At 37.1% G+C, this 26,354-nt stretch overlaps 1 protein-coding gene across 2 annotated transcripts in view; it reads right to left on the bottom strand.

Moving 5' to 3' along the window:
* LOC118222421 (glypican-6-like) overlaps window positions 1–26,354 on the bottom strand; it is a 205,931-nt gene that overhangs the window by 65,149 nt on the left and 114,428 nt on the right. For both annotated transcript variants that reach the window (XM_035408008.1, XM_035408009.1), the window contains exon 4: window positions 19,343–19,508. In XM_035408008.1, coding sequence (XP_035263899.1) covers window positions 19,343–19,508 — 166 coding nt within the window. The remainder of the gene's footprint in view (window positions 1–19,342; window positions 19,509–26,354) is intronic.

The raw sequence follows: 26,354 nt of genomic DNA, 5'->3' as shown, positions 1-26,354 counted from the left end.
AACAACTTGCAATTACACAGTGATTTAGTACAGTGGCTCTAAAGTTAATTCCCAGAGGACCCCTGTGTATGCTGGTTTGTTGTTCCAACTGCAATTGCAATCCCAGAATTTTAGCTTAAAAGCTGTTACGTTTCTTAATGCTTTTCATCTTTTGATGGATTTTTACCCTCTGAAGCCACATTGTCAGAAATAGCTATGCATGTCATGAAGAATAAAGGTCCCACATTCAACACTGTGCTATATTGCAAATGATTACATAAAGAGAGGGAAAACATTTTTAAACTGATCAAATTAAAGACTTGTGAATAAACAGGCTCCTAATTTGTCACTCTATTAATCATAATGTTTATCATAACTCAGTTGCTCTGCAAAAGAATATTGTTAAACAAAAAAAGTAAATGCATTTGCCAAATGCATGAGGACAAACCACAGTGAGGGAGGAATGAATTTTGGCCATAGTTTGGATCTACACGAACCGTTAGGTCACTCAAACATCTGTAAGAGTACTAAATTCCCAGGCCTGCAAGCATTTTCTAAACTTGGAGAGAACTACCCAATGATTAAAGAAATTGGGTCAAGGGATTTGGGATGTCCTATATTAAAGACATCATTTGCGATTAATGCATACTCCGTGCCACAAAATGAGTTGACCATCTGAGAAGAATTCTGTCTACAGTACTCACGCACTGTATCTGTGCTGCAGAAGCGCACCCATTGTGTACCAATATAATGTCCTCGTTGAAATGTATAAAAGCCTTGTCAAGGAAGTGGCTTTTTCTTCACCAGCTCAGGAAAAAACAAAATCATGGAGCCACACACACACGCACACACACACATGCACATGCACACACAGACGCAAGCAAACACACACACACACACACACACATATATATATATATATATATATACACACACACACACACACACACACATTCTTATCAATGAATTTTCTCTGACCTACATGGGCCGGAGGGATGAATTGTGTGGTGTTAGCAGGGAGTTTGGGCTTGACTGGAAGGGTCACAGCACCGGGTCTCAGAAACAGGAATTTCCTCATTCACATATTGGGGCAGAGCAGGGACATTGTGGAGGATGACAGGGGAAGGTGATGAATGTTTTTTCTCCTCGTCGTTTCTGAGACACCAAGGTGTTCATGTCATTGTGGAAGAGAGGTGAGAAAAAACGGTTTCTGCATAACTCTAACAGGAGAACGGACACAAAAGGTTAATGGGGTTTTAAAAAGCAAGTGGGGAAACAGAAAGCGATTGTACAGCTACTGCAAAATACATTGGACACAAAAAACCTTCAGCGATTGGTTCGGTACAAAAAAGTCCTCAGCTACAGTGATTTTTCGGTTTTTAAAACAAGCGTATAGTTTGCAATTTATACTCCCTTCATTTTTTTATGTGAAAGGCGGTTGTGTTAAGTGGAACAAATACGACATAATTTTATCACATTATCAATAACACTAATCATAATCATCTTTCTATGAACGCTGGGATAAAAACACTGCCAGCGCAATTATCAGCTTTAAGGGAGAGCAAGGAGGTTAACAACTTATTATGTTTTATGCGAGGAAAGACATGGAAAAATATGAGTACTTTATTATTACTATCCTAAGAATCTTTTTCTGAGAATAACAGCTCAAACACTAACCAGTAAGAGTAAAATGTTTGAAATACTAATGGCCGCATCATGTATGTCCACTTTAAAAAAAAATAAGATGGAAATTGCTAAATTGTATAACTGCACGGGATACTAATGTTATAATGTGATCTTGCAAATTAATTAAAATAAACAGGGCACTTTTTAGGACTTGCACACCACACCTTTGATCACCACAGTAAAGTGAGCAGAATACTGAAACGATTCATGGAAATGTTAAAATAATAGATCATTGACCTTTCTATTAGTTTTTTTGAGAAACAAAGTAATGGACTAAGTATTACTTAAACATCACTTTGTGAATTCTTTTCAACTTGTAATCAAAATTCCAACTGTGCATAGTCTTGCTGGAGGCATTCTATTTAAATGACAGCGCACTGTCATGTTGATTATATTATGGAAATAAAAGGGTTCAGCCGAAACCACACAATCTCTGAGACTCATTTAAATGGAATCCTGAAATCAAAACCAACCACACTAATCTGTGATACTTTGGCTTGGATTCAATCAACATTTGACGAATAAACAAGAAACATTTTCTTCACACACACAGTTTGTTGACTTCAACCATCACTAAAACTCACCAAACTGAGTTGTGTGTTGAAAAATGTAACCCTTGCATTGACTTGTAATTCAGAGTTGTTGATTGTAGACAAATGTTGATTAAATACTGGCCAAGCATGTGATTCAGGCAAACTATTCAAAGTTTGCTTCATTTCATATGAATTATTAATGCAATGTAAAAAACAATATCAGCTACACAGTTACACGCAAATCAAAGTTCTGTACCACAGACTTATTGTACAGAAGCAAGCACAAAAGCACAACAGCATCTCATGAAACCAATCCAATGTGAAATGTACAAAGGATAGCTAAAAATGATTTCACTCACAAATGCTGATCTAGACAACCAGATTTCTTCTGAGCAACAAGGAGTAAACAAGACTCCCTTTCTATTTGAGATCTAAAAGCTAAAAAAAGTGAATTATTTGGCAGAGATTAGGTTTACACTAAATATAATATTCTCTATATTCATACAACCTTAGCCCCTGTATTGTCTTCATATTACGTATGCAACCCATGTCCAGACCCTCTGTGATAAAGCAACTTCAGTAGAGACAAAACAAGGTGTTAAGTCTGACTGTTAACTAAAAGCTGTACTTTATGAATAAGAAACATGCACTTGCCTCCTCATGTCATTAATCCTGATGAACTTCTGAAGAACATCAAACCTCCATACATAATTAAATTGAAAACTGAAAGATCATTAGGATTAATGACAGTTCCAGTTTTAGTTTTTAATGTATATTTAGGTTATATACATTAAAAAGGTTATATAGGTTATCATAAACAAACACTATGACTAGACCTAGATGTGAAGAAACATTATTGTTAACTGAAAAAAGAGGGGAAAAAAGAAAGTTTTAAGAAAACCTGTTCTCAAAACTATCCAAGCCTAACTAAAATAAACTAAAAAACCTGGAGGAAAATTTGAGCTTATTCAGATAGGTAAGTTAAAGTAGTTAAAAGCAATTATAATATCACTGTAATAATTGTATGGATATACATTTTGTGGTTAATTTGAGGTCTGTAACTACTTAAAATGACTTAGTAAACATAATAAAGTATTCTAAATAGAAAAAAAAGCCTGCCATAATGTCTGCGGAAATGCTCAGGAGCACAGTTAACAAATCTAATTGCATGTTGTGCAAATTAGGCTCAATACATCTAGTACAATATTAATGTTAGGAAACTCATTTATAAAGAAAAATAAAGCTTGTTCAGTTATAATTTACTTTGAACAATACCATTCTCATAAAGCATTAACCCTTATTGCAAAATCCATATGCTTAAGACACACAACATATGTATTAGCAGGATATAATGCTTGCCCCATCAGGGTCTTTCATAAATAGCTTTATTAGTGCAGCAGAGCTGCAATGAAATGTCACCCAGAATTATTATGTAAATTACATTTGGTATCTGACACAGAGCCAAAATGGAGGTAATGAGAGGCAGCTAATTCAGGATAATTATAATAATCACAATAAAAGGATGCATAAAACCATCTTTATACAGCAGTAACATGTAAACACATACTTGGCAGTTTTTTATTACCCAAAATGAATTGTTTGGGCTATACAAGGTTTGGCAGCTGTTCAGAACTGGGAAACTCAATGATGAGAAGGTAAATTGTAATATGTATGTTGATGTCCTGTATGGTGATATCACTGTTAGGACACATTCAGAAATGTAGCCTAGGGAGGTGGGTGCGTTTTGGGTTTAGGACCCCTGAAAAGATATTATATGGTTCAGGTACATTTTTACCCTGCGAATAGTACAGCACCATTCAATATAATTTTGTCAAAGATTTGCAATTTGTTACCATGTAGATAAAAAGGATAAACAAGGTTGCAAGATCCTATATGTGGCTTCTTCTACAGTAGCCACTTTGTTCTGCATCTTGCCTTCAGTTATTATTATTTTGGAAATCCTTGCCTACTTAGATTTCTATTATTTAGTTTTATTTCTAGTTTTAGCTTCATGGGAATAATGCATGTTTCAGTTAAAGTGTTATAAGAATGAAGGGCTTTTGCCTTAACAGAAAGAGAGTGGAAACATCAGCAATGTCTGGAAGTAGCTTACATTAAAATACATAAAAACATTTAACTAAAATGAAAACAGTAATTTACCAAAAAAGTCAACTTTTAATTTACAGCATTAGCTGTAAAAATGCAATTAAATATAATTCTAAAATGATAGTAAGAAAAAAGTCAACTCTATTATGAGATACCCCTGCTACTACAGTATGTAAAGTATGCCTAACAGTGTAATTATGATTTCTGACGGCTGACAAAAAAGCTAATACTACTGCTGGTACTACTACTGCCACTACTGGTACTACTACCGTTAGTGCTACTAATGCTGGTACTACTACTACTACTACTGCTGGCGCTACTACTACAGCTGGTAATACTACTGCTGGTGCTACTACTGCTGGCGCTACTGCTACAGCTGATACTATTACTGCTGTGCTACTACTGCTGGCACTACTACTACAGCTGGTACTATTACTGCCATTGCTACTACTGCTGGCACTACTACTACAGTTGGTACTACTACTGCTGATGCTACTACTGCTGTGCTACTACTGCTGCTGCTACTACTACTGTGCTACTACCGCTGGTGCAACTACTACAGCTGGTATTCTTACTGCTGGTGCTACTACTATTAATACTATTACTACTAGTAGTACTAATAATAACGTAGTATATGCCTTCTGTCTTTAAGTTTGAGTAATTCATTTCATTGTTACCTTCAAAATCCATTCAATCCAATTCATTTTCTGTTCATTACATCACACCTGTGCTGTTGTGCAGTTTCCATGTCAAGAGTAAAGCCTAAAAATATTTTTTTCTGATTTACTCAGCACACTATAGCTCCAGGCTTTCAGCGGGAAACAGACTGGTCAGAAAATAAAAGAATGTCCAGTGTTCTCCAGACACAACTCTGAGGTTATTTGGGTCATGGGCTTAGGGACAGTCATTTGGAACAATTTACAGGATCTAACCTGAGCAGTAGAACTGAATCACCAATGCAAGTTACTGCAGGAAAGTATCCTTGTGTAGTCGAATAGAAAGCTTTCAGAATGGTACTCTTCTGAGTTCCTTTAAAGAAAATTACAATCAATGCAATATTCACCTACACTGAACTGAACTTAGTTTCTCTAATATTTAGTCAGACAGCAAAGTCAAGATTCTTCTCAGATGTTTTATTAATCCCAAAATATTTGTGATGAAATGTGACCTGAACTCAAATGAAAATCACTATAGCACACCACATACTGAATATGGAAATTATTCTATTTGAGAGGGTCGAGATCAACCTTCACTCATTCTGTCAAAACTCTTATTTTTATACAAGGACATTTAGATGCAAGAGAACAGGGATCATGTGACCTTTTGGATATAATAGGATGAAAACATTTTTCAGCCGTTTTCATCCATGTTCAATTAAAAATCAATGTATTTTACTCCTTTATGGATGCCTAGTCACTGTAATATTTGTGGAGAGAGGGAAAGAAAACTTCCACCTCAACCCTCAAATACAGAGAAGAACAGAAAAACAGTCTTGATGGGAAAAATGCAATTGTCTGTCAAAGACAGTTCCATATAGTCTGACAGGAACACCTGCCATTTTAATTTTATTATCCTATCTTCATTGCTAACTGTGGGCAGTTTAAGAGTTAAATAGCCAATAGAGTCACATGAAAAAAAAAACTGTAGAGAATAATACACATAATACAAACAATACAAGATAAATCATTTTGCAGTACTAAACCACATTGAATATGTCCCATCGAACTTATAAATCAAATTTATTCCTCTGCATAACTAACTCTACCTCACACCATATAATGATAATTGCCCCATAAATTCTACATATAAAATAGATTGCGTTTAGAAAAGGCCTTCACAATGAAACATTGAACAGCAACAAACTGCCATGCAATGCTTGGCTCAATACAAAGATTTTATCAACACATATATCGTATGCTAAATGCTCAGAGCCTATTTAGTACTGTATTTTACTGTCATCATTAAAATACAAATACGGTAATAAATTAAGAAAACAGCAACAACAAATTCAGTCATACTATGTGTACTGCTTATAAACAATTTATATTATAATAAAGTCAGCTTTTATCAAGGAAAAGAGCCATAACAACTTACAAATTCATATTTAGAAGTATTAATAACAGGATTTTTAAAAAAAGTACTGCTTATATCCCCGGAGTGAAAACACATGAAGAAAGTAGTAAGAAGTAATTATTTACAGTGATAACTACAATGACTATCCATGTTAGATTAGTAGCCTGTCATGCTTGTATGCGAGTAGCAGAAGCTTGCTTATGTTTTTTGGGAACAACACTGACCTTAAAATATAGTGTTTCTGTGCATCAGAGAGGGGTCATTCAGCCAATTTTTACAGCAGCAAAGCAGTGTTCTGCACCTTCGGCATGGCCATTTCCTATTAATGATTTCTGAACGTCCACAAAGGATGGCCATATCACACGGGATACACTATTACTTATTTATATTTACTTATCCCTGTGTTCCAGTGCAATAAAATGGACCAGAGAGACTACGAGAGAAGAGAAAACAGCCATTATAAAGCTATTTAATGGAGAGGCTCACAGAATGATGAGATGGCAACTGACAGGGTCCCTGTGAAATTGTCTCTCCGCTAACAGTTTTACCTCATACAAGGGGATGAAGCAAGGTAAACAATGCAGTTTCCTCAAGAGGAAGTCCACTGCTGAATTGTCTCCATGGTACATCATAAACACGATGAGGTATTCTAGTGTAACATTGTCAGTTTAAGGTTCTGAAAGCCCCTGACATAGGCAATTGTCTTCTCAAAGGTACAGTGGCACATTTGATAGTAATTCATGAGTACAATACACCTGAGGTTCAGAGCCATGTCTAACCATTACTCATGGTTCTAAAGCCTGGACTTATAATTATAAAGTGGACACCAGGTATGAACTGAAGGCCGAAATTAAATGTGGATACCAGCCAACCACTTTGTTTTCAATTTTGCATTTAGTTTCTAACATCCTATTTTTAAAATATATTTTACTGAACACTATGTTGTGACAGAATAAAGAAAAAAGAATTAGTCAGACATTTGGGCAAAGCATATTTTATTATATTGAGCCTGGGTATTAGTCACACAGCTGGGATGACTGGGGATGTTTGGATGTTGTGTGAATTTGTCGAGTCAGTCCAGGGTGGTGAGACGTGACTTCACCAATATTGTGCTCATGCAGCATGTAATTCACAACGGCTGCCCCTTGTGTGTGCTCTTCCGGTACTGAGGTATCATTTTACAGTTTTCATCTTCACTGTTTGTCACTGTCCTTGCAGTGTTTTTTAGGAATTTAGCCACAAAGTTTGGTCGGGTATTGGGCAATGGGGGCAAGTGTTTTTAGTGTTATCATTTATTTTTAAATTCTGGTTATTCAGTCCAACAGAAACCAAAATGAATGTCAAATTTTATTTGTATTATAAAAAGTTTAACTTTATATCTAAAACATAAAGACAACATTCTACATTACTATGATGTTTACCTGATTTTATATGCAAACTGTTTTAAGAATGCAACAAAACACATACAGTGTGTGATACAGTATATGTACTCATCAATATTTTAACTTTAGGGAACAGTAACTTCTTTTTGAAAAAGTAGATAAACTCTCTCCATCTTAACCACAACTGACATGTCTTCTCAATAATAAAATTATGTAAAAGGCCAGGGATTACTTTAAAGAGTATTGTGACAATTGTAAAAGTAATCTTTCTGTCCATTATGGAACCCACTTATACCTGGTCAGGTTTACTCTCACAGGGGATGCTGGACAGGTTGCCAAGCCATTGCAGGGCACACAGCATTCACTCACACACTCACACCTAGGGACAATTTAGACTCTCAAATTAACCTAGCCTGCATGTCTTTTGACTGTGGGAGGAAATGGAGTACCCAGAAGAAACCCACATAGACATGGAGAGAATGTGCAGATTCCGCACAGAAAGGCCCCGGTCGTCTTGCCGTGAGGCAACGGTACTACCCACGGCACCGCCGTGTTGCCCCTCTTTCTGTTCAGTAGCCACAATTACATTTAATAACAAAAAGTCCCCAGAATCTGAAATGCCATCGGACAGCTGTATTCCATCATGGTTTCTCAAACAGCTGAAAAATATTGATATGGCAAAATCACCCATTATGTAAACAGAATGGATAATATTTACACTGAAGCTCAAATATTGCATTCTTCTTTTATTAATAGTAAAACAGCCAGTCGGAATGCTACAACAGCCAACTGCATTACAAATTGGTGACAGTTTTACCTAATATTGAATTTGATGTATATACTATATCTGACAAGCTTTATGAAACTTTTCAGGTTACAGCAACCTACAAAAATAACAGTATGTAAAACTGGATCATGAGTATGTGGAAATTTACACATACAAGAAAAAACCTTGCCTTTGTCCCAAAAAATATGGTGCTTACTCTATGTTTAAATAATTATAAATGTATTTTGCCTAACTTTCATACAGCACCTTTCATCTTATGATTGGGAAAAAAAAACAAAACAAAAAAAAAACTTTAAAGTATGAGGAGGAAACTGAACCTAACCAACATCAATGGGTTCAGATTATTTTTTTCTATGACATTAAACTGGTTACCTACTGTGCATTTCAAGCTACAACTTCAAATGAGGCATAGGACATGGATAATAGCATAATGTGTCAAACACATGACATATGAAAAGGAGGAATACATACTCAGAACAAGTACCCAAGTTAAAAACAAAACTTGACTTAAAAATGAAAAAGCCTTCCCACTCATTTAGATCAACAGAGAAAGCAGCCTTTGTATGTGACAAAAGAGATTAAAGACACCATCAAGAAGACACAGAACACGTGAACATCCCTTTTCAAACCTGATTAATTCATCCAAGCCCTCTGCTATCTGTCATGGCATCTTGTTGTACCCATTATAGCAGTGACTAACACTGAATAATTCCTATGGGATAGGAGAAGACTAAAGCTGTATTTCATGCTGTAAGAAGAAAAGATCATTTGAATTGGCTGCTGTGTGGCATGCCCCCGCTAGAGCACTAGATCTAAGTGTAATGACTGAGGTAGTTCTAGTGGTACTAGTTATGAGTGTAATGGTAATGGAATCCTGACCAACGTCAACTATGATTGGCAGCCCCTGAAGGCGGAACATAATTGGTTATGACGTCAGCCAGATTCATAAGCTATTGTCTGATAATGATAATTCTGAAGTGAAGGATTCTGCATCTCTCAGTGATTCAGAACATCACCCAAACCATTCCAACATGCTTGAACATGAGGAATTGGTATTGTGAAATGAGACAGTGAACACCCTATAGATCAAGGCCCTGCAATCCTGTTCCAGGGGAGGAACAGGGTTACTGCCCTAAGAACAATTGCCTTACCTGGAAACACCACCCGGTGTCACTTGGCTTTGTAATGTTGAAAACGCATCTTTTTAAAGATATATTATTCATAAGCATCCTTTATCAGGGGCAGGAAATATGACTGCCCTGAATTTTCATGACTCGTGAGGTTGTGGCTAGGTCTTATTACACAGCTAAACAAAACCATACAATTAAAAAGAAATGAGGAAGAAAAATCAATACAGATCACTTACACTGTGGTGACAAAGGAGTCAACAAAGGACAACATGGGCCTGCATCTCAATTAGGGTGAAAAAATTATATATATATATATATATATATTTATCATAGAGGGTTTGAAGATATTTTTTCCATGTTAGCTTAAACCTAGAAACTTACAGTTATGTGTGGTAAGGAATGCATGAAACTGAGGATTTTTCCACCCCTCTCCCTGAAAATATGTCTCGACCAGCTGACAGAAAGAGAAATGATAATGAATTGTGCATAATCTAGAGCGGAGTGCATTTGTCAAAGGAACATGAGACTGATGTTGTGATGCAATTCATCGGTAGAAAATGGATCCCCTCAGACAATCCACAGACAGGCTTTCAGATTAATTGTTTCTTTAGACGACCTTTAAGAACATCACTCAACGATTCAATGACAGTGCTGTGTAACTATTAGGCAAAGCAAAGCCATCATGACTTATAGTGAGTCAACTGTAATCAAACACTAGTGCAGTCCAAAATATAACATATGTTCAGATGTTAACAAAGAGCAGGTAAAATTAACCACACACTGGTATGTTTCACACACAAATTTATACAGTAAATGATAAATTAAATTATCACAGCACTTCACACTCTAAAACATAATGAATTGCCATCATGCATGTAATATAGAACATATATCAAATATATACAGCACAGATGAATGCTAAGGAATAAATCTTAAAGTCCCCTCCATTGGGGGAGATTTTTTCATGCAGGGCAAAGAGAGAATTGGGCTGACTTCATTACTATACAGTTCTGATGCTGCCACAGTCTGAGAGGTATGTTTGCTAATTTAACCGGCAAAGGTTTCGCCTGAAGACATTTAAACCAACGGAGAACAATCAGCTCCAGTTGGCTGATGTCGTAATGGACTCATACTGCTGAAATGGCATTGATAAATTACGTGAACTCAAACGACCAGTTAAAGCCATTGATTCGTTTTCTAAACTCGGCCTCAGAGACAAACAGGATAGCAACACATCCATTCAGAGTAGCCTTGAGCTTGCACCACCATTGGACTGTGGGGGATACCAAAATCAAAACTAACCATTAAATAAGATGGTTTCGTTTACAAGAAATATGTACAAGTCAAAAAAATATTTTTATCACAATGATTCATTCTCATAAATGTTGAATACATATTTAAATAATTGATGATTTATCTGTAATACTGCTATTTTTTTGGGACAGAAACCCATTAAAGAATATAAACTGATTGATATAGCCATTCTCTGTGATCTCTGATTCTTCCAGATGTTTGGGGAGGGGCTGCACGCAGAGAATTATACATGCCCTGCGTGAACTGCACCATTTACAGAAACCGAGAAATATGTAAGTCACTTTAATTTCAAGCATGCTTAGTGTTATTGGGGTTCGCATATGCAGTATTCCATAGAAATACTCCCATGTTCGTTTGAGGTGATTTTCCATTTGCAAGCTGTTGTCTCAATAAAAAAACACATTTTGCTGTGGCTGTGGAGATGTCTCCTCCAAGCACGCTGTGCTAAGATGTTGTTTAAGATAATTTGCAGACCTTGCTTGTTGGGCAAACCTGGGACTCCAAACATTAAGAAGAAAGGATTTATTTCAGACAAATCTCAGCCATGTTGAGAATTCACAAGCTGAATAATTTTGACGAAATGGATAGGATTAACAAATAGGAACTAGGATAGGACACCCCACATCCTCATTGTTCATTCATTTCAAAGCACAAGCTGAACAGCTGCATCTTCTGCTGTACTCGTGCCAAATTTGGGTTGTATAATTTTTATTTATTTATTTATATCTGGGTAAGTCTATTTCTGGCAAGAGTCTTTGGGTTCAGGTCTGGTCACATGCACATGCACAGTTATGATACAAAATATCAATGTATAATTTAGCTTTTTCTTGTATCGTTAAGCATCTTTAAATAAATGGTCTGAATTCAACCAACACATGTACTTAACGTTTTATCACAAATAAATGCAATAGTTAATTTGTTCCTTCACAAACAATTTATTAGCTATTTTTGGTGATCACTAAAAAAAAGGGGGAAACAGCCTTGCATACAATTGTGAATCAAATTTAGGTATGCATGATGACTGACCAATCAAGATCCTTATTTTAATTTCAGGAATCCACTGTAGAAGATATATTGTATAGTGCTGAAAAATATAGGTTATTTTTATCCTAAATAGCTGTAAAAAAAAAAAACCAAAAAAAAGAAAAAACCCAACAATGGGTCAGAGGTTAGGATTTTTAGCAAATGTCCAGAGAGGCATACTCAAATTATCAAAAAACAAACAACAAAAAAAAACTTGATTGCTGAGTGTGATCTAGTGTTGTCCATCCATCCATCATCTAACCTACTTATTCCTGGTCAGGGAGCCTATGCATTTGGCAAGAAGCAGGAACACACCCTGGACAGGTCGCAAATCCATCACAGGGTACATACACCATTCACTCACACACTCATATCTACAGTACCCGAGTACTCAGTGGAATCCCACACAGACAAGGGGAGAACATATACGCTCCACACAGAAAGGTCCTGGCACAGGATTCAAAGCTGGGACCTTCTTGCAGTGAGGCGACAGTGTCACTGCACCACCGTGCTGCTCAATGGCAGTATAGACACATTGTGTCAAGATGAAAGGCTGTTATGGCTGAACAGCCTTTGTGGAATGGAAAGATGGGAGCCCGCACTCTTAATGAATGAGATATAAATTATAGATGTCTACGCAACAAAATAATTTTCATTGTATTTTATTCCTATTTGGACAAAGAGACAGACATGTTTCTGGCCTACGCCGTCCTCAGTGTGTGCAAAAACTAATATATCACATAATCGACACCAGCTGGAAATACATCATTTTCAGTAGTAGGGAGAGGGTGCTTGGACAATGTTTCAAAACTGTTTTATGACAATTTATACTGGACTACCCACCCTTCCATTAGGGCGTATCAGTCCTTGGAGACATCTGTAATTGTTGTACTTTGTTAGATTTTCTAAGTGCACAAAAAAATATAATGGGCCTCATGGGGCAGCTGGATGGCTCATTTGGGTGCCTCGATGATCCCTGTGGTTTCAGATTGAACCGAGACTGTGTCAACTGGTGATTGTTTAGCTAGTTTACATTTTTAAGTTAATTTTTAGATTAGTTCATTTTGAGAGAAGGTCTGCTAATTTCAGTTTAGTTTTTTTCAAAAACTCTTTTTGATTTATTTTTTTAATTTCAGTATACACTAATTTTTTTTCACACCTAGTTTTCATCTTGTATAGTTTGGGATAACAACCTTGTTGGATGAATTTAATATTTTGATAAACAGTGATTTATGATTTATGAAGACATATAAAGACTCACAAGTGCACAATGAAACCTCACACTTAGCAACGGCGTATCTGCTGCCTTTGGATTACTAGGCTAATCTTGCCTTGGGGAGAGAACGTGTCATCAGGGACCATGCAGATGTATTTGCGGAAAGCAATGAATGGCTGATGTTTGCACATGGCCCTAAAATCAGCATGCCTTTTACAGGATTGCTGTGGTGTTTACTATGCTAATCAAAAATTGGATGCACGCGCATCCAGTTTAAGAACAACTGGCATTCATCATCTGTTACACCTGGGATATGCGCAAAATAAAAGGTCTACAGGTTTCACTAATTTCATAAGAATGTTTCTTTAAAACAAAAGTAAGAAGAATTTAAGAAAGGCTTGAGAATGATGCCCAATGTTTCCATCTTATCAATCACAGAGAAACCCTGTCTTGTACAATGTGTAGAATTACTGTAGGTTGGCAGTGAGGCTTACTGGTTAAAATTCAAAAGAACAATTTTACTCTTAAGCAGGAACCTGATTTTCTTCACAAAAACACAATTTTGAAGGGCCCAGTGTACATGTTAAGAGATAATATTCTCACTTATATAGCTTGCCTCTTCTTGGTGATGCCCTATGTACTGTGGATGATCACTCAGTTATGAAAGGGAATGCTAATTATCTTCTAATGGCAGTCATATGTTAATGACATAATTTAAAACTCACAAGGGCCCCACTAATCCACTGTTTTGGCTTCTGAATAGGAACAACTATTGTATAATCTGCTCAATCATAGCATATGTATATGGATAGCCATAAATTCCTTTCTTTTTGTAAATACAGTGATCTGGCTAACTGAGAAAGACTTTCATTAACCAGATAAAATGTCAGTCCTCCAGTGGTTCAAATTTTTCATTTCTAATATGAATGTGGCACTAATATTAAAATTACAAAGGCATTTGTATATTAAAATAGTTACTTATTGCAGTTTGAATTTCAGAAACGTGCTGTAATTTGTTTGCATATATAAATCTCATATATGAACATATATGGGTTGCCACATGAATTGGAGCTGTTTGGATAATTCCTGTTTAGTAATTCATGAACAGTTAGGAGCATCTTGCTCTGTGAAGGGAATCACATTTTAATGCTGAGAAGGAATTCACAAAGAGGTCAAGGAAGGTTTATTCTCAAATATATAAACAAACAGAATAGAGGTTAGTTACACCATGCTCAATTTTAATGAACATTTGTGCAAATATTCAGCACAGGAAGACCTATACAAACTGTCTCCTGGAACTTGAGCCAGAGTCTTATGCTGCATTTAACAGCTGGGGACCATCAAAAACAGTCACATTCTGTTATGAAGAATGCCAAACAGTTTCTGTTTTCTTCAAGTTCAAGGCATGCTTTTACTTTAACACCGGTTTGAAGTATGTATGTTTGGGTTTGCAGATGTCTGTTATTGTTACGCAAAAGCCACTGAAAATGGAAACATCATTTAACGAAAGCGAAGCTTCAAAACGGAAACCACAAATGGACAAAACCGCTGAAAGCAACCAAAGACGGGTTCCATTGACACGTATTCTGCATCAAACACATTATACCATTTACAAGTCAACCACATATGTCAAACAAAATTATTCATGCTTGCTAGTATAGGTTTAAACACATCGTGTTTCCACACCACACTGATTCTCAACCGCATCCAATTGCCCCAGTGTGAATAAGGCTTTCAGATGCAATGTAGTGGCCCAGTACATTCTGGGAAAGAAACTTGCACAAAGGAATCAGCTATGTCACTTCTTTACATACTGTCCTCAGTGAAGAGATTGCCCATTAGAATTACTATGGGCTAAAAACAATTAATCTTACTACACTGCGACTTAAACAACTTTTTTATTTTTTAGATTGCATTAACATTACATCTATTTATACAGAAGCATTGCAGGTAAAGTACCTTGTTCAAGGTGTCCTATTTGGGAATTGAACCTATGAACTTATAAGTCCAACTCCTTAGCCATTATACTACACAGCCGCCTACATGAGTACAGCAGAGCATCTATCTCTGTTCTTTTCTCATGCCAATGAGTTTCTCTGAAACCCTGAGCAAAGAAATAAAGAATACAGTTTGACCCTGGACTTTAAGTTTAACTGGAGACAATAGCACTGCTTTAGAGAGGCCTTCATACTTATTTATCACTTATATTTTATAGGCTTTAGCCATTTTCTTATAGCCTGAGGCAACGCACAGTGCAAAGGTACTCCTACTAGTACTGACAACACACAGAGGAGCACAACAAGCACAGTTTTATCATGAAATAAATTATTACCTACCAAGGATAAGTAAAACTTGGGTTAACACTGAGGAGTCTGTAGTTTTTCAAAGTGAAGAGTATCTTCATGGGCAAGGCATTGCACAATGAAACAGAAATTAAACTGACTTATACAGGGCACCTCCTGCACCCGATTTCATGTTCATCTGAAATGTTCCCTTGATCTATATTTTACTAGTATAGTAAACGTGTAGCTGATAAGTGAAACACACAAAGCATTAAAGTCAAGGCTCAGAAAAGGCAGACGTATGGGGTTAATCTACAACCCCCCCCCCCACCGTTTCTCGTTGCGAATGTATGTGAGTGGACAAGGAATCGGAAGAGATTTATTCTGAGCGGAGGGGAATGTCTGAGAAAACTCTGCGCTGCCCCGGAGTTCTTGAGGGTGAACATCTGTTTCCGCCTGCTTTTGGCAGTGCCACGAAAAAGCCCTTGTATTTAACACCCCGGCTAGGGATGAATGGAGGTCAAATTAGGGGTGATATGAATGGACGCCTTGTTGTTTAAGTTGTATAAAGTCGGTTAAGCTGCCCTGATAGCCAGAGCACTGTTTTTCTGCATTGCAAAGACACGCATGAGGCACCAGGGGAAGAGTGCAAGAGAGCAGGGATGAGAAGCTTAGCTTGCAGCTGGAGAGGCATATTTTGGTCTCCTTGGTAATATCATATTTTTTGCCCCATCCTTTCTGATATCCCATGTTATGATAGGCAAAGAAAGTATCTGCTGTTAGCTTGGGTTATTGCAACAAGTATGAGGATTCATATCTTTTCCAAAGCCGTGCTGTCAGTTACTCCAGGGACTTTGTGTTCTATTGCATTGAAATCCTCAAGTTGCCGAATGTCTTTACCAAAGAAACAAAAATGACATGTCTGTGCGTGAATTTCTATATTAAATGCCTTAAAAGAGCTCACAAAAGGAAGATTTGTAAATGAAATATCAAATATGCATATCAAACAAACATTGAAGTTTGATCATCTAATACTACAGAGAAACATAACGGACTGGATAATATAATTTTTTTAAATTAAAATACGCCTGAGGGTCATTTTATTCCTGCATCCTCATGTATTTCTCTATGAAAAATGAACAATACAGTAGATAAATACCATTGGCTCAAACTCAAAGTAAAGGTGTGTCACTTATGAAGGAAACCAAATGCAGTCTTCTGTTATATTTATAATCAGAAGAGTATATCCACAATGACTTCATGAATATTTAAAGTACAAAGAAATTCACCAAAAGAGGTTTGACATGCTCACAGTCACAATAGACAAAATTGGCCTCCAAAAGCCAAATCAATATTGCTTTGTGGTCAGACCATATGCTAATTGAAAAATCGTTATAGCAAAAATGAATATGAAATGTCAAAGCAAAAAATAAATAAATAAATTAACACAAAATGGCATTTAATCCATCATGCTAATACATTATTCTCGTAAACTAATGACAGAGAGAGAGAGAGAGAGAGAGAGAGAGATCATTTACTCCAATTTTTTTTTTTAAATGTTAATAGTGTTAGTTGCTTATGTATTATTGGAATCATAAGTACAGTTCACCAAATGGTACTTGATCTTTTGTTTAATCATGTGTGTGTGTGTGTCTGTGTGCATGTGTGTGTGTAGGGACAACGGACCACAGGAAACACAGGGGACGTCAACAACATCATCCCCAGCTTGACATCCTGTTAAGATAAACCAATCATGTAAAAGAGAAAAACGTAACAGGACATAAAACCGAAAACTGAGGTAATAAAACTGAGTGACCATTGGACTTTACCTCTCTCGACCTTTTACCTCCTACCTCACCTCTCTTGCCACCGCCACTCACGACGCGGTGCCACCAATGAGACCCAACGTTAGAAGTTTGCAGGCTAGTTAAACAAACGTAGCTTGTTTAAGTTTGGATTGAGAATATGACCAGAGATCTCTTCGTTAACTCCTGACAAAGTTACCCATCCCTGGACTGGACGCCAGCAATACCTTTTAGCAAGCTGTGCTGTAGTTAATTACCCACTGTTAATCTAACAGCAAACATAAACATGAAAAGAGTTAATTCTGCCCATGGTGAGACTAGTCTGTTGCAAGCTGAGTACATGTTTATAATCTTCACAAAGAACAGCAACCATTAAATCTGGGGATCATTAAATGCTACTACTGAGATCAGTGATTTCCGATATAACTGGATGGTGAAAATAAATGCACTGATAATGACACCCACAACTGTTTAAATTTTCTTAACTAGGGAGTCGATAGGAATCACTTCTGTACTTTAGAAATACAAATGCAGCATAAAAAATGTGTCAATCACATAAAATATAATTTGCATAAAACCAGTATTTCCACCTACACAATTAATCTGTAATACAATTCTGCAGAAATCCATCCGTCACAAAAAATAATTAATATTACAATTGTGACACAAGATTAAAAATACACACAAACCCTTTTCTCCAAACTGTTAACTAGCCAGCCATCCACACATACTTCTCAGCCTTCAGCCACAGCCTTCAACATATCAATAACATTTCAAAGCCAATTCAAAAATACACACATATTTGCTGATGCCCTCGCCCCAGAGGAATTTCAAAGCTTTAAACCATACACACTCTCAACAGTCTTATCCAAATATATGCACCGGAGTTTTCACTCAAGTCATTTCACATTTCTCAGTCATAGAATGTCATGTGTCAAGCCATCATTTTTCCATCAATATGCATGCACAAATTCAGGTGGCACTCCAGCACTTAATGCAAAACAGAAATAGCCCCTCAGGACTGAATGGAAATCACCCGATGAATGACAAATTGAGAGGCACAAGGACACTCTTAAATGTATTCTTTTCAACCGGGATCCTCACAAATCAATCGCCACATGGAACATTACAACATAACAGACATTACAAACACACACATACACACACACAGATTGAATTCTTTGAACTGGTTAACAAAAACAGTAGCCTATTGCTTTAAAGAGGATTCTAAACACATTCTGTGCTGGAAAGATCCAGAGACTACATTCTCCCATCGCATCTGTTTACTCCGTCCTTCAACACGAAGAAAGCTGTTATTTTGTGTTATAGACATCCTTTTACATCTGCCACATTGCTCTGAAACATCTCACTCAGGATATCTCACCTCTGCTGTTCCGAAACACATTGTATCTATTGGGAAAGGTGGATACCATTCTTCAGGGTGGCTTTTGACAGCAGGCTTGTCAGACTGCTGCAAAGTGCTGCTTGCTTTATGGCTGGTTTTCTCAACAGTGCCCACATTTGTAAATAAAGCATTAAACTAAATAAGTAAGAAGGGTTGTTAAATGCATGGACCTGGGTCAGTGAATGTTCAACAGGATGGTTCATAGGAGCAACACGAGGTCCCATAGCAACCACTGCCCACAAGAATCAGTCTCTCCAACTACGAGGCACACAATGCTTTAACCACCTACTCTCCTGAACTAATGCGGATCCAGAAAGTGTTGGAGATCGACAAGGGTGCACAGAAGGACCAAGAAACTCAAACTGAAAAGTATGATAGGATGGAAAATAAACACGTATACATTCAAACTCCCATTCACCTACTAAACACAGTGGGGGAAATTTTGAAATCGTTTTCTGGTGGACATTTTGCAGTGGAAATCCAAAACTGAAAATAGAAATTGCAGCATTTATAGAAACAAGACTCAAATATTATCTGCGACTCAAGTATTCAACAATGGAGCGGAATTCAGGTGAACACACATATTTCCACAGCAAGCCCATACAGTAGAGCAGGTCTTACCGATGAAATGGTTCCACTCCGGGTCGAGGTCGGCCTGGTTGGCGAGGCAGCCCTTCATGATGTTCAGACAGTAGTTCCTGCAGGGCTTTGCCGCCGGTAGACCTCGGCAGTACGGACAGTACAGCATCTTTGTTAGAGCGCGGATACAAGCAGGTGATACAGTGACCTATGGACACGAGAACAGAGAATTGTTATTTCACATGACAGTCTGATGGCAGGTCCTGTTCTGTGATCCTAGAAAGGAAACACGGGGATGGATCATTTGCATGTTTGACTGCAGGGGTAATAAGAAAAATTTCCATGACAATCTGTGTTAATAGTACAGTATGTGCACTTGGTTACAACGTCCGGGACACAGTGCCATTATGCTGCCTTTAATGTGCATTTGAATGAAGTCTTGCAATGTGCTCCATAAGATGTTTTATTCTTAGCAGTTCACAGATACTATATATATATATATATATATATATATATATATATATATATAGACAGGTGAAAAATTAAAGGAAAAACCTGAATAAATGTGTGGAGAAACATAATGAATGCAGGTGCTTCCATACAGATGTGTTGCATGATACAGTTAAGCAATTAACATCTTATGCTTTGCGACATGTATACAAATTCTGAGCAGGCCCAGTTGACCACAATTTTGGATCAAGATGGCAAGAGGAAAAGATCTCAGTGACTTCGAAAAAGAGTGCATTGCTGGGGCATGGATGGCAGGAGCTTGATTTACAAAGACTGATAAACTGGCTAGTGTTTCAATAGGAGCAGTGACTAAAGAAGTAAGACCAAGAAATCAGAAATAGGGTCGGAAATTGTGATCGAAAGCATACATTCGATGACTGTGGTGCTCGTCCATTAGTGCAATATGTAAGGGAAAAACAGATGGAAAACTCTTCCTCAGGTGACTGAGAATGTCAATGCAGGACATGATCAGACTGTGTCAGCAAGAACTGTCTGCCGCCAACTACATAGAGAGGGATATTGCAAATCAATACAAAGTCATTCTGAGTGATCACCTTTATCCTATGATGAAACAATGAAACACTTCTATCCTGATGGGAGTGGCCGCCTTCCTAGGGATTGCTCTTGCACATTCCTCCATTGGCTGAGAGGTTCTTTATCATATTGTGTTCTCATATATTTCCTTTAAGGTGTCCTTATAAAGCATGTTGTGTATGCTGAATACATGCATACATTTTACACACGAGTCCTCTACTCCTTTCCTTTGGATTCTGCTGTCCTATGCAGATCTGTCCATTTATATCAACCAAAGGGCAACAACCCCAACACAGACACGTGCTCACACACACACACACACACACACACACACAAGCACGCACGCACACGCCCGCTCTCAGACACACGTGCACGAACACACACACACGTGCACACACACACACACACACACACACACACACACAAAGTAGGTGACTCCAGACGATATCTGCTCTGGCATACCTGTCACAACTGGCTACTCAATCAAATTGCAGCAGTCTCCCATGAAAACTAAGGTATCTGTTCAGCAACAGCAGCTTGCCATGAATAAATAAGAACGACTGCATAGAAGAAGCACACTGTATGACACAATTCAAATGCACTTGATGCATGTCAATGCATATGACGGTGCTGTCCCTACCATGTCTGCTTTCCAGTCAAAAGTGAGTAAAAATGACAGACTTATGTGAGAGCTTCTCCTCTATGGGGAAAACTCCCAGCAAGGTACTGTCACCTTTATTTATATTTATCTTCCATGTGTGCCATGTTTAGAAAATCAATTAGTGAGGGTTATTCAAATGAGCTCCAGGTAGCCATGACAGGAGGAACTCAATTAAGGCCAGGTGCGATTGTACATGGCTTCTGCCAGGAACTGATTCAATTCCTAGTTGTTTTTGTTTTGCACCCCTTCCCCAATAAATAAATAAATAATGTTCCATGGTTTCTAAGTATTATTAACAGCCGTGAAATCAAAAGGTCATATCAGGCCAATAGACAACATTTATCACATTCGCCCGTAATCATTTCTCTGGATTTCATTTCATGGGTCACTTAAATCTTGACAAGGGTGATTCGATAAAAAAAAAAAAGCCATTGTGAATACAAGAGGGCTTCACCTCCAGGTTAAGTGCACAGAGCAAGAACTGCTCATTTTAGATTAGAAATGAGATAATGATACAAATCTCAAAATTACTGTTAATTGTTTGGTCACACCGATGGTGCGGCATTAATCATTCAATGCGGAAGACCTAGTCCGTTCTCATAATGCAAGTGTGTCTCTGTCACAGCACAGAGTATATTACCATCAGCTATTCCCAGTCAAAAGAAAGATGTTGACTCGGGGCTTATTTACCTTAAACTGGCTAACTCACAAACTCAGCATGAAACCTGTATATCTGTGAGCCAGGAGTTTACAGCTTTGGTCACGTAGAGGCACATCGTATGTGGGTTTTGATCAGGTGTGCTAACAGTATAATGAACCAACCTGATTTCTGAGTTAGTTAGACCCCTGCTATAAATACCAGCTTGTATCCTAGGTGAATTCTGAAGGATCTTCAGCAATGAACTAAATATACTTTGCAAAGCTAAAGGCGACACACAATGTCTACTTACAGTATTGGAAAAAGACATGCTAGTGCAAATACTGTCAAGAAGTCTGACATGCTTTCATTTTCTACTACACAAGTAGCACTGGAAAAAAAACAAACAAAAAAAAAAACTTTTTGATGGATAGTTACACTTTCTTTTAAATCTGAATATGAGGGAATAGTTATTTTCTTTAAAGCATCGGCTATGAACAATCACAGTGCTCCATCACATTAAGGTTCCTGCTTCTTTCTTTCATACACCAGTTTATCTTATTCATCTTATTAAATGTATGTTTTTGAGAACAGCGAGTAATTCCCACAGTACATATTGGATACTGTGCAACTGTAGTTTGATCTTCAACTGCAAATTTCACAGAGGACAGATGTATCATTAACGTTACAGATTATTTGGTAAATCATTTTAACATTTGAAATGGATTAACAATGCCCGTTTTAAATTGAGGTTCATGTGGCCGTGATCAAATAAAACTGGTCTGACAGATATGCTTTGCCAGTAACATCAATGATGCATTACAGATGGCTTTAAACATTTCCCACTGTTGATCTCATCATCCACAGTCACGCTAAGATTGGCAGTACACATTTATTTTAATCAGCTTTTGCATGCCGACTGGGAGGCCCAAGCTTCAGATTCATTTTTTTTTCCCCCAGGTTCCTGCCAAAGATACACATTGAAGATACAGTTCCATCATTATTTCATTTGCTCTCATACATACTTTGTCAGTTATGGAAGCCAAATTTTCTCTTCTCCTTGTAAGACGCCTATCACTCCCCACTCCCCTCTCCTTTCCTCCCCACTCAGTGGGAGACTAGGCCTGGTATAGACAGCATTTCCAAAATTAAGGTAGGCGGAGAAGAGAGGGCTTGCTATGCAGTGTGCTATAAAAAAAACCCACTTGCGGCACGTAGTCTCAAAGCAAATAAACTTAAGGATTTTAGATTCTACCAAAACATCACATTTAGGAGACATTCTCATCCAGAAAAACTATGCCAATTACATTTGATTACATTCAATTAATTTATACACCTGGAAAACTTACTGAAACAATTCAGGGTAAGTACCCTGTTATAGGGTACTAGAGCAGTGTTCCAGCTAAGAATTGAACCTGCAATCCTTGAGCTACAAGCCCAGATCCATGCCTATTGTAATGTTGCAATGCTACGTTTATTATAATGCATTGATTCTTCAGCAACCCCACAATATCTTTTCGTGACTGGTGTGTTGCTGTTTAACATTTGATCTGCCATTTCAATGTCTTCCATCTTTTGCACTCTGAATTAACATGGTTTGAACTCTTTCCTGCAAAGCCAAAGTAAGTCTACTGAATCGTTCACAGAGCAGGTAGAAGTCTAATCATTTAAAAATCTCATTGGAGAGGATCATATGACCATGATCAATAGCGAGACCAGCCTCCCTCAGGCGATAAATGTGTCAGCAACCTACCGTGGGGAATCCTCATATTGTTTTGGTATTTCAACAATGTTGCTGTTAAAGTAAGAATCCATAACATTATTTGGAGAGGTGAAAGGTTTATACATTGCTTATACTGTGAATAAACAAAATCCATAGAAATCCTGATCTACCTAAATCAGTACATCCAGAAGAACACCCTCTTTGTCTCTGGAACCCTACAATGACTATAAACCACAGCATTTAATATAATTAATGAGGCGATAAAAGGCTTTTCCAAAAAGCCAAACAGGAAAAACAGATCACTGATGAGAGAGCCCACAAAAGGAGTGTGATGCTTTCATGTCTGCTAAACTGTCGCAAGTACAAGAAAAATAAAATAAAAAAAGGGTAGACAAAGCATCTGTGGTGGGTGAGCACAGCCCAATCCCAAAGAAATAGTAACACCATGTGCCATCTGGGTCATGCATATATGAATTGTGCTGTCTACATAAATTTCAGCCGCAAAATAACAAAGTTGCATGCAAATAAGCTCAATACATGGAATATTTTATAAACAAAGATGAACACAGATTAACACATGCAATAAGCATGGATTTTTAAAAAGGTTACCTGCTGGTAATGCAGCAGAGTCTATTTAAAAGCGGCACAATGAGTAAACCTGTCACTGACCATGGCAGGGGACATACAGTAGTTGCAACAGGAAGGCATGCAAGAGAGTGGATCTTCTGCCTACAAGACTATCCCTGTTTGGGTTAATAGATGGAAAATGCGTGCTGTAACAGCGATTCAATACTACATGTTTGCTTGACGCCAAAGATTACATCAACCCTGTCCAATGTGCATGCTCCTGTACCCCAAATGTGTGTGATATACTGTACATGAACATAACACGAAGGGCTCAATGTTTTAAAATGTGTATGTATCATTTGCTTCATTTACAAACTTGACAAATTTTGAAATTATCAGTGACCGCTGATAGGAAAATCCACAATTTTCATCTGAATTGTGCAAAAACAATATAATCATGTAAAAAAACAACACTGTGCACGTATCACATGATTAGCAGAACAAATCTGAGCTGAGTGGTATATTTTATTCTTTTTCCAGCAAAAGCTGTTTTTTTTGTAGTTTTTTAATATATAAAGGAAACATGAACAGATGTTTTTCATCAGTGGGGGTGGGTCAGGGTGATCTAATTTAATTATACTCATTGCAACCCATTTGAGAATGAAATGTTTGCATAGACTCACCTCAAGTAATTGGGCATACATTTTGGAGACTAGTAAGCCCCATGTCACTGGGATTGGGCAAAAAGCACTTCCTAAATTTAGACTGAGTTCCTGTATAATTATGTTTAGGATAACTGGTAACCATTGCGTTTTAACAACTATATATCATTATTACACATATTACATATCAGTTTACTCTGATTCTGACTTGTACACACCTACACCGTATTATTGTTCTTGCTGATCCTGTCAAATATATTTAGTGCATCACACATTCTTGCTAATTACTCTTGATTAGGATACAATACCTTAAACAACAACTTCTACAACAACAAAACTTCTGTCACAACAACTTCTATTATTATAGCTGCTGTCAATCAGTTTTCAATAAAACTTATTTTCTTCCCATCTCATTTCTAGACTTTTTTTTTCCCTCCCTGTCTTCTATTCAAGCCACACTACGGAACACATTTACATCTGGCCGTTTTGTTGCTGCGCCTCTAGGGTCACTTAAAAAAGGTGATTCACCTAACAACTAAGTAAGAGAGCATTAACCTTGGGGTCAGAACAGAGGGACAGTGTGTGTTAAGATCAATTTCTTGCAGTAATGGAAAGAATTTCCAGCCGAAAATTCACTCCCCGAAGCTAAGGCATGTAGTCAGTCTAACCTTCAAGTAAAGTGACCTTTACCATCAGTAAGACATGTGTGGTATTGTAAAAAATGCAGCAAAAGATTAGCAAGAAGATTTTTAAATATGTTGAATTGTACTGTGTTATATCAAAAAGAGCATCTTATAATTTTTAATTACCTACTGAGTTGTTGGTTGTTGCATTGATTTATAAGGCATTGGAAATGCATTAACTATATTAAATCACAGTTTAACTGCTGGACATTTGAGAATCAAAAGCTGCAGTCATCATTCCAACTCTCAAGCATATTCTTTCAGTATACTGATTGATTGTGCAGGCCAAATTTGATTATATCAAAAAGAAGAAGTATTGTTCCCCCAATGTGTACAGTTATATGAACACGCATGTATATCCAATATAAACATATTGCATGCAACCAAATTTCAATTGAATTTTTATATTTGCATCAATATTTATAGTGTAATTCCTAAAAGCAAAATTTAATTATTAAATGCCAAACATGCCAGTGCCAGTGCGTATTTTTGCATGTGTATAAGTCAGTATACAGTAAATGATGATGAATTATGTATGCATTATTGGATTGAAAAGAAACATTCTACAGATACATATGAATGAAAAATATTAACAGAATCATCTTTCATTGTGCATTCATGCATTTGTCTTTGCAATAACCAAGTTAACAGTAAAATAAAATCTAAAATTGAATCTGGACGGAATGCAGATTTCACTCTGAAGACAATGAAATTTCAGGGAGCCATTATTAACATATACTCCTTTCTGTTTGTGTATCACAAATACAAATCAAAAAGCGCTTATTCAGCTCCATGTGGAGGACGAGTGCAAGTACATGTGACACAAGCAATATATGATTTTCTGACAGTCATAAATTATGGAGCAGTGGAAGAGTGAAAGAAATATGTTTAGTCGTGTACAACAATCTTGACAGAAAATCTGCAGTCTACAGGGAATTTTGATTATTATTACTGTTCACACATTTTGAATAAAAAGCGAGAAGTGGAAAAAAATGCTCACTTTTGTGACACACATATTTGTACTCTTGAACATTTTTGCTGACCAGATGAAGATCTATCGTTTTATTCAAGCAGCTT

This window comes from Anguilla anguilla, chromosome 3 (genome assembly GCF_013347855.1).
Source record: "Anguilla anguilla isolate fAngAng1 chromosome 3, fAngAng1.pri, whole genome shotgun sequence".
NCBI classification, from domain to species: domain Eukaryota; kingdom Metazoa; phylum Chordata; class Actinopteri; order Anguilliformes; family Anguillidae; genus Anguilla; species Anguilla anguilla.
The sequence above is the reverse complement of the archived record's forward strand: the minus strand, read 5'-3'. Positions and strand labels throughout refer to the sequence as shown.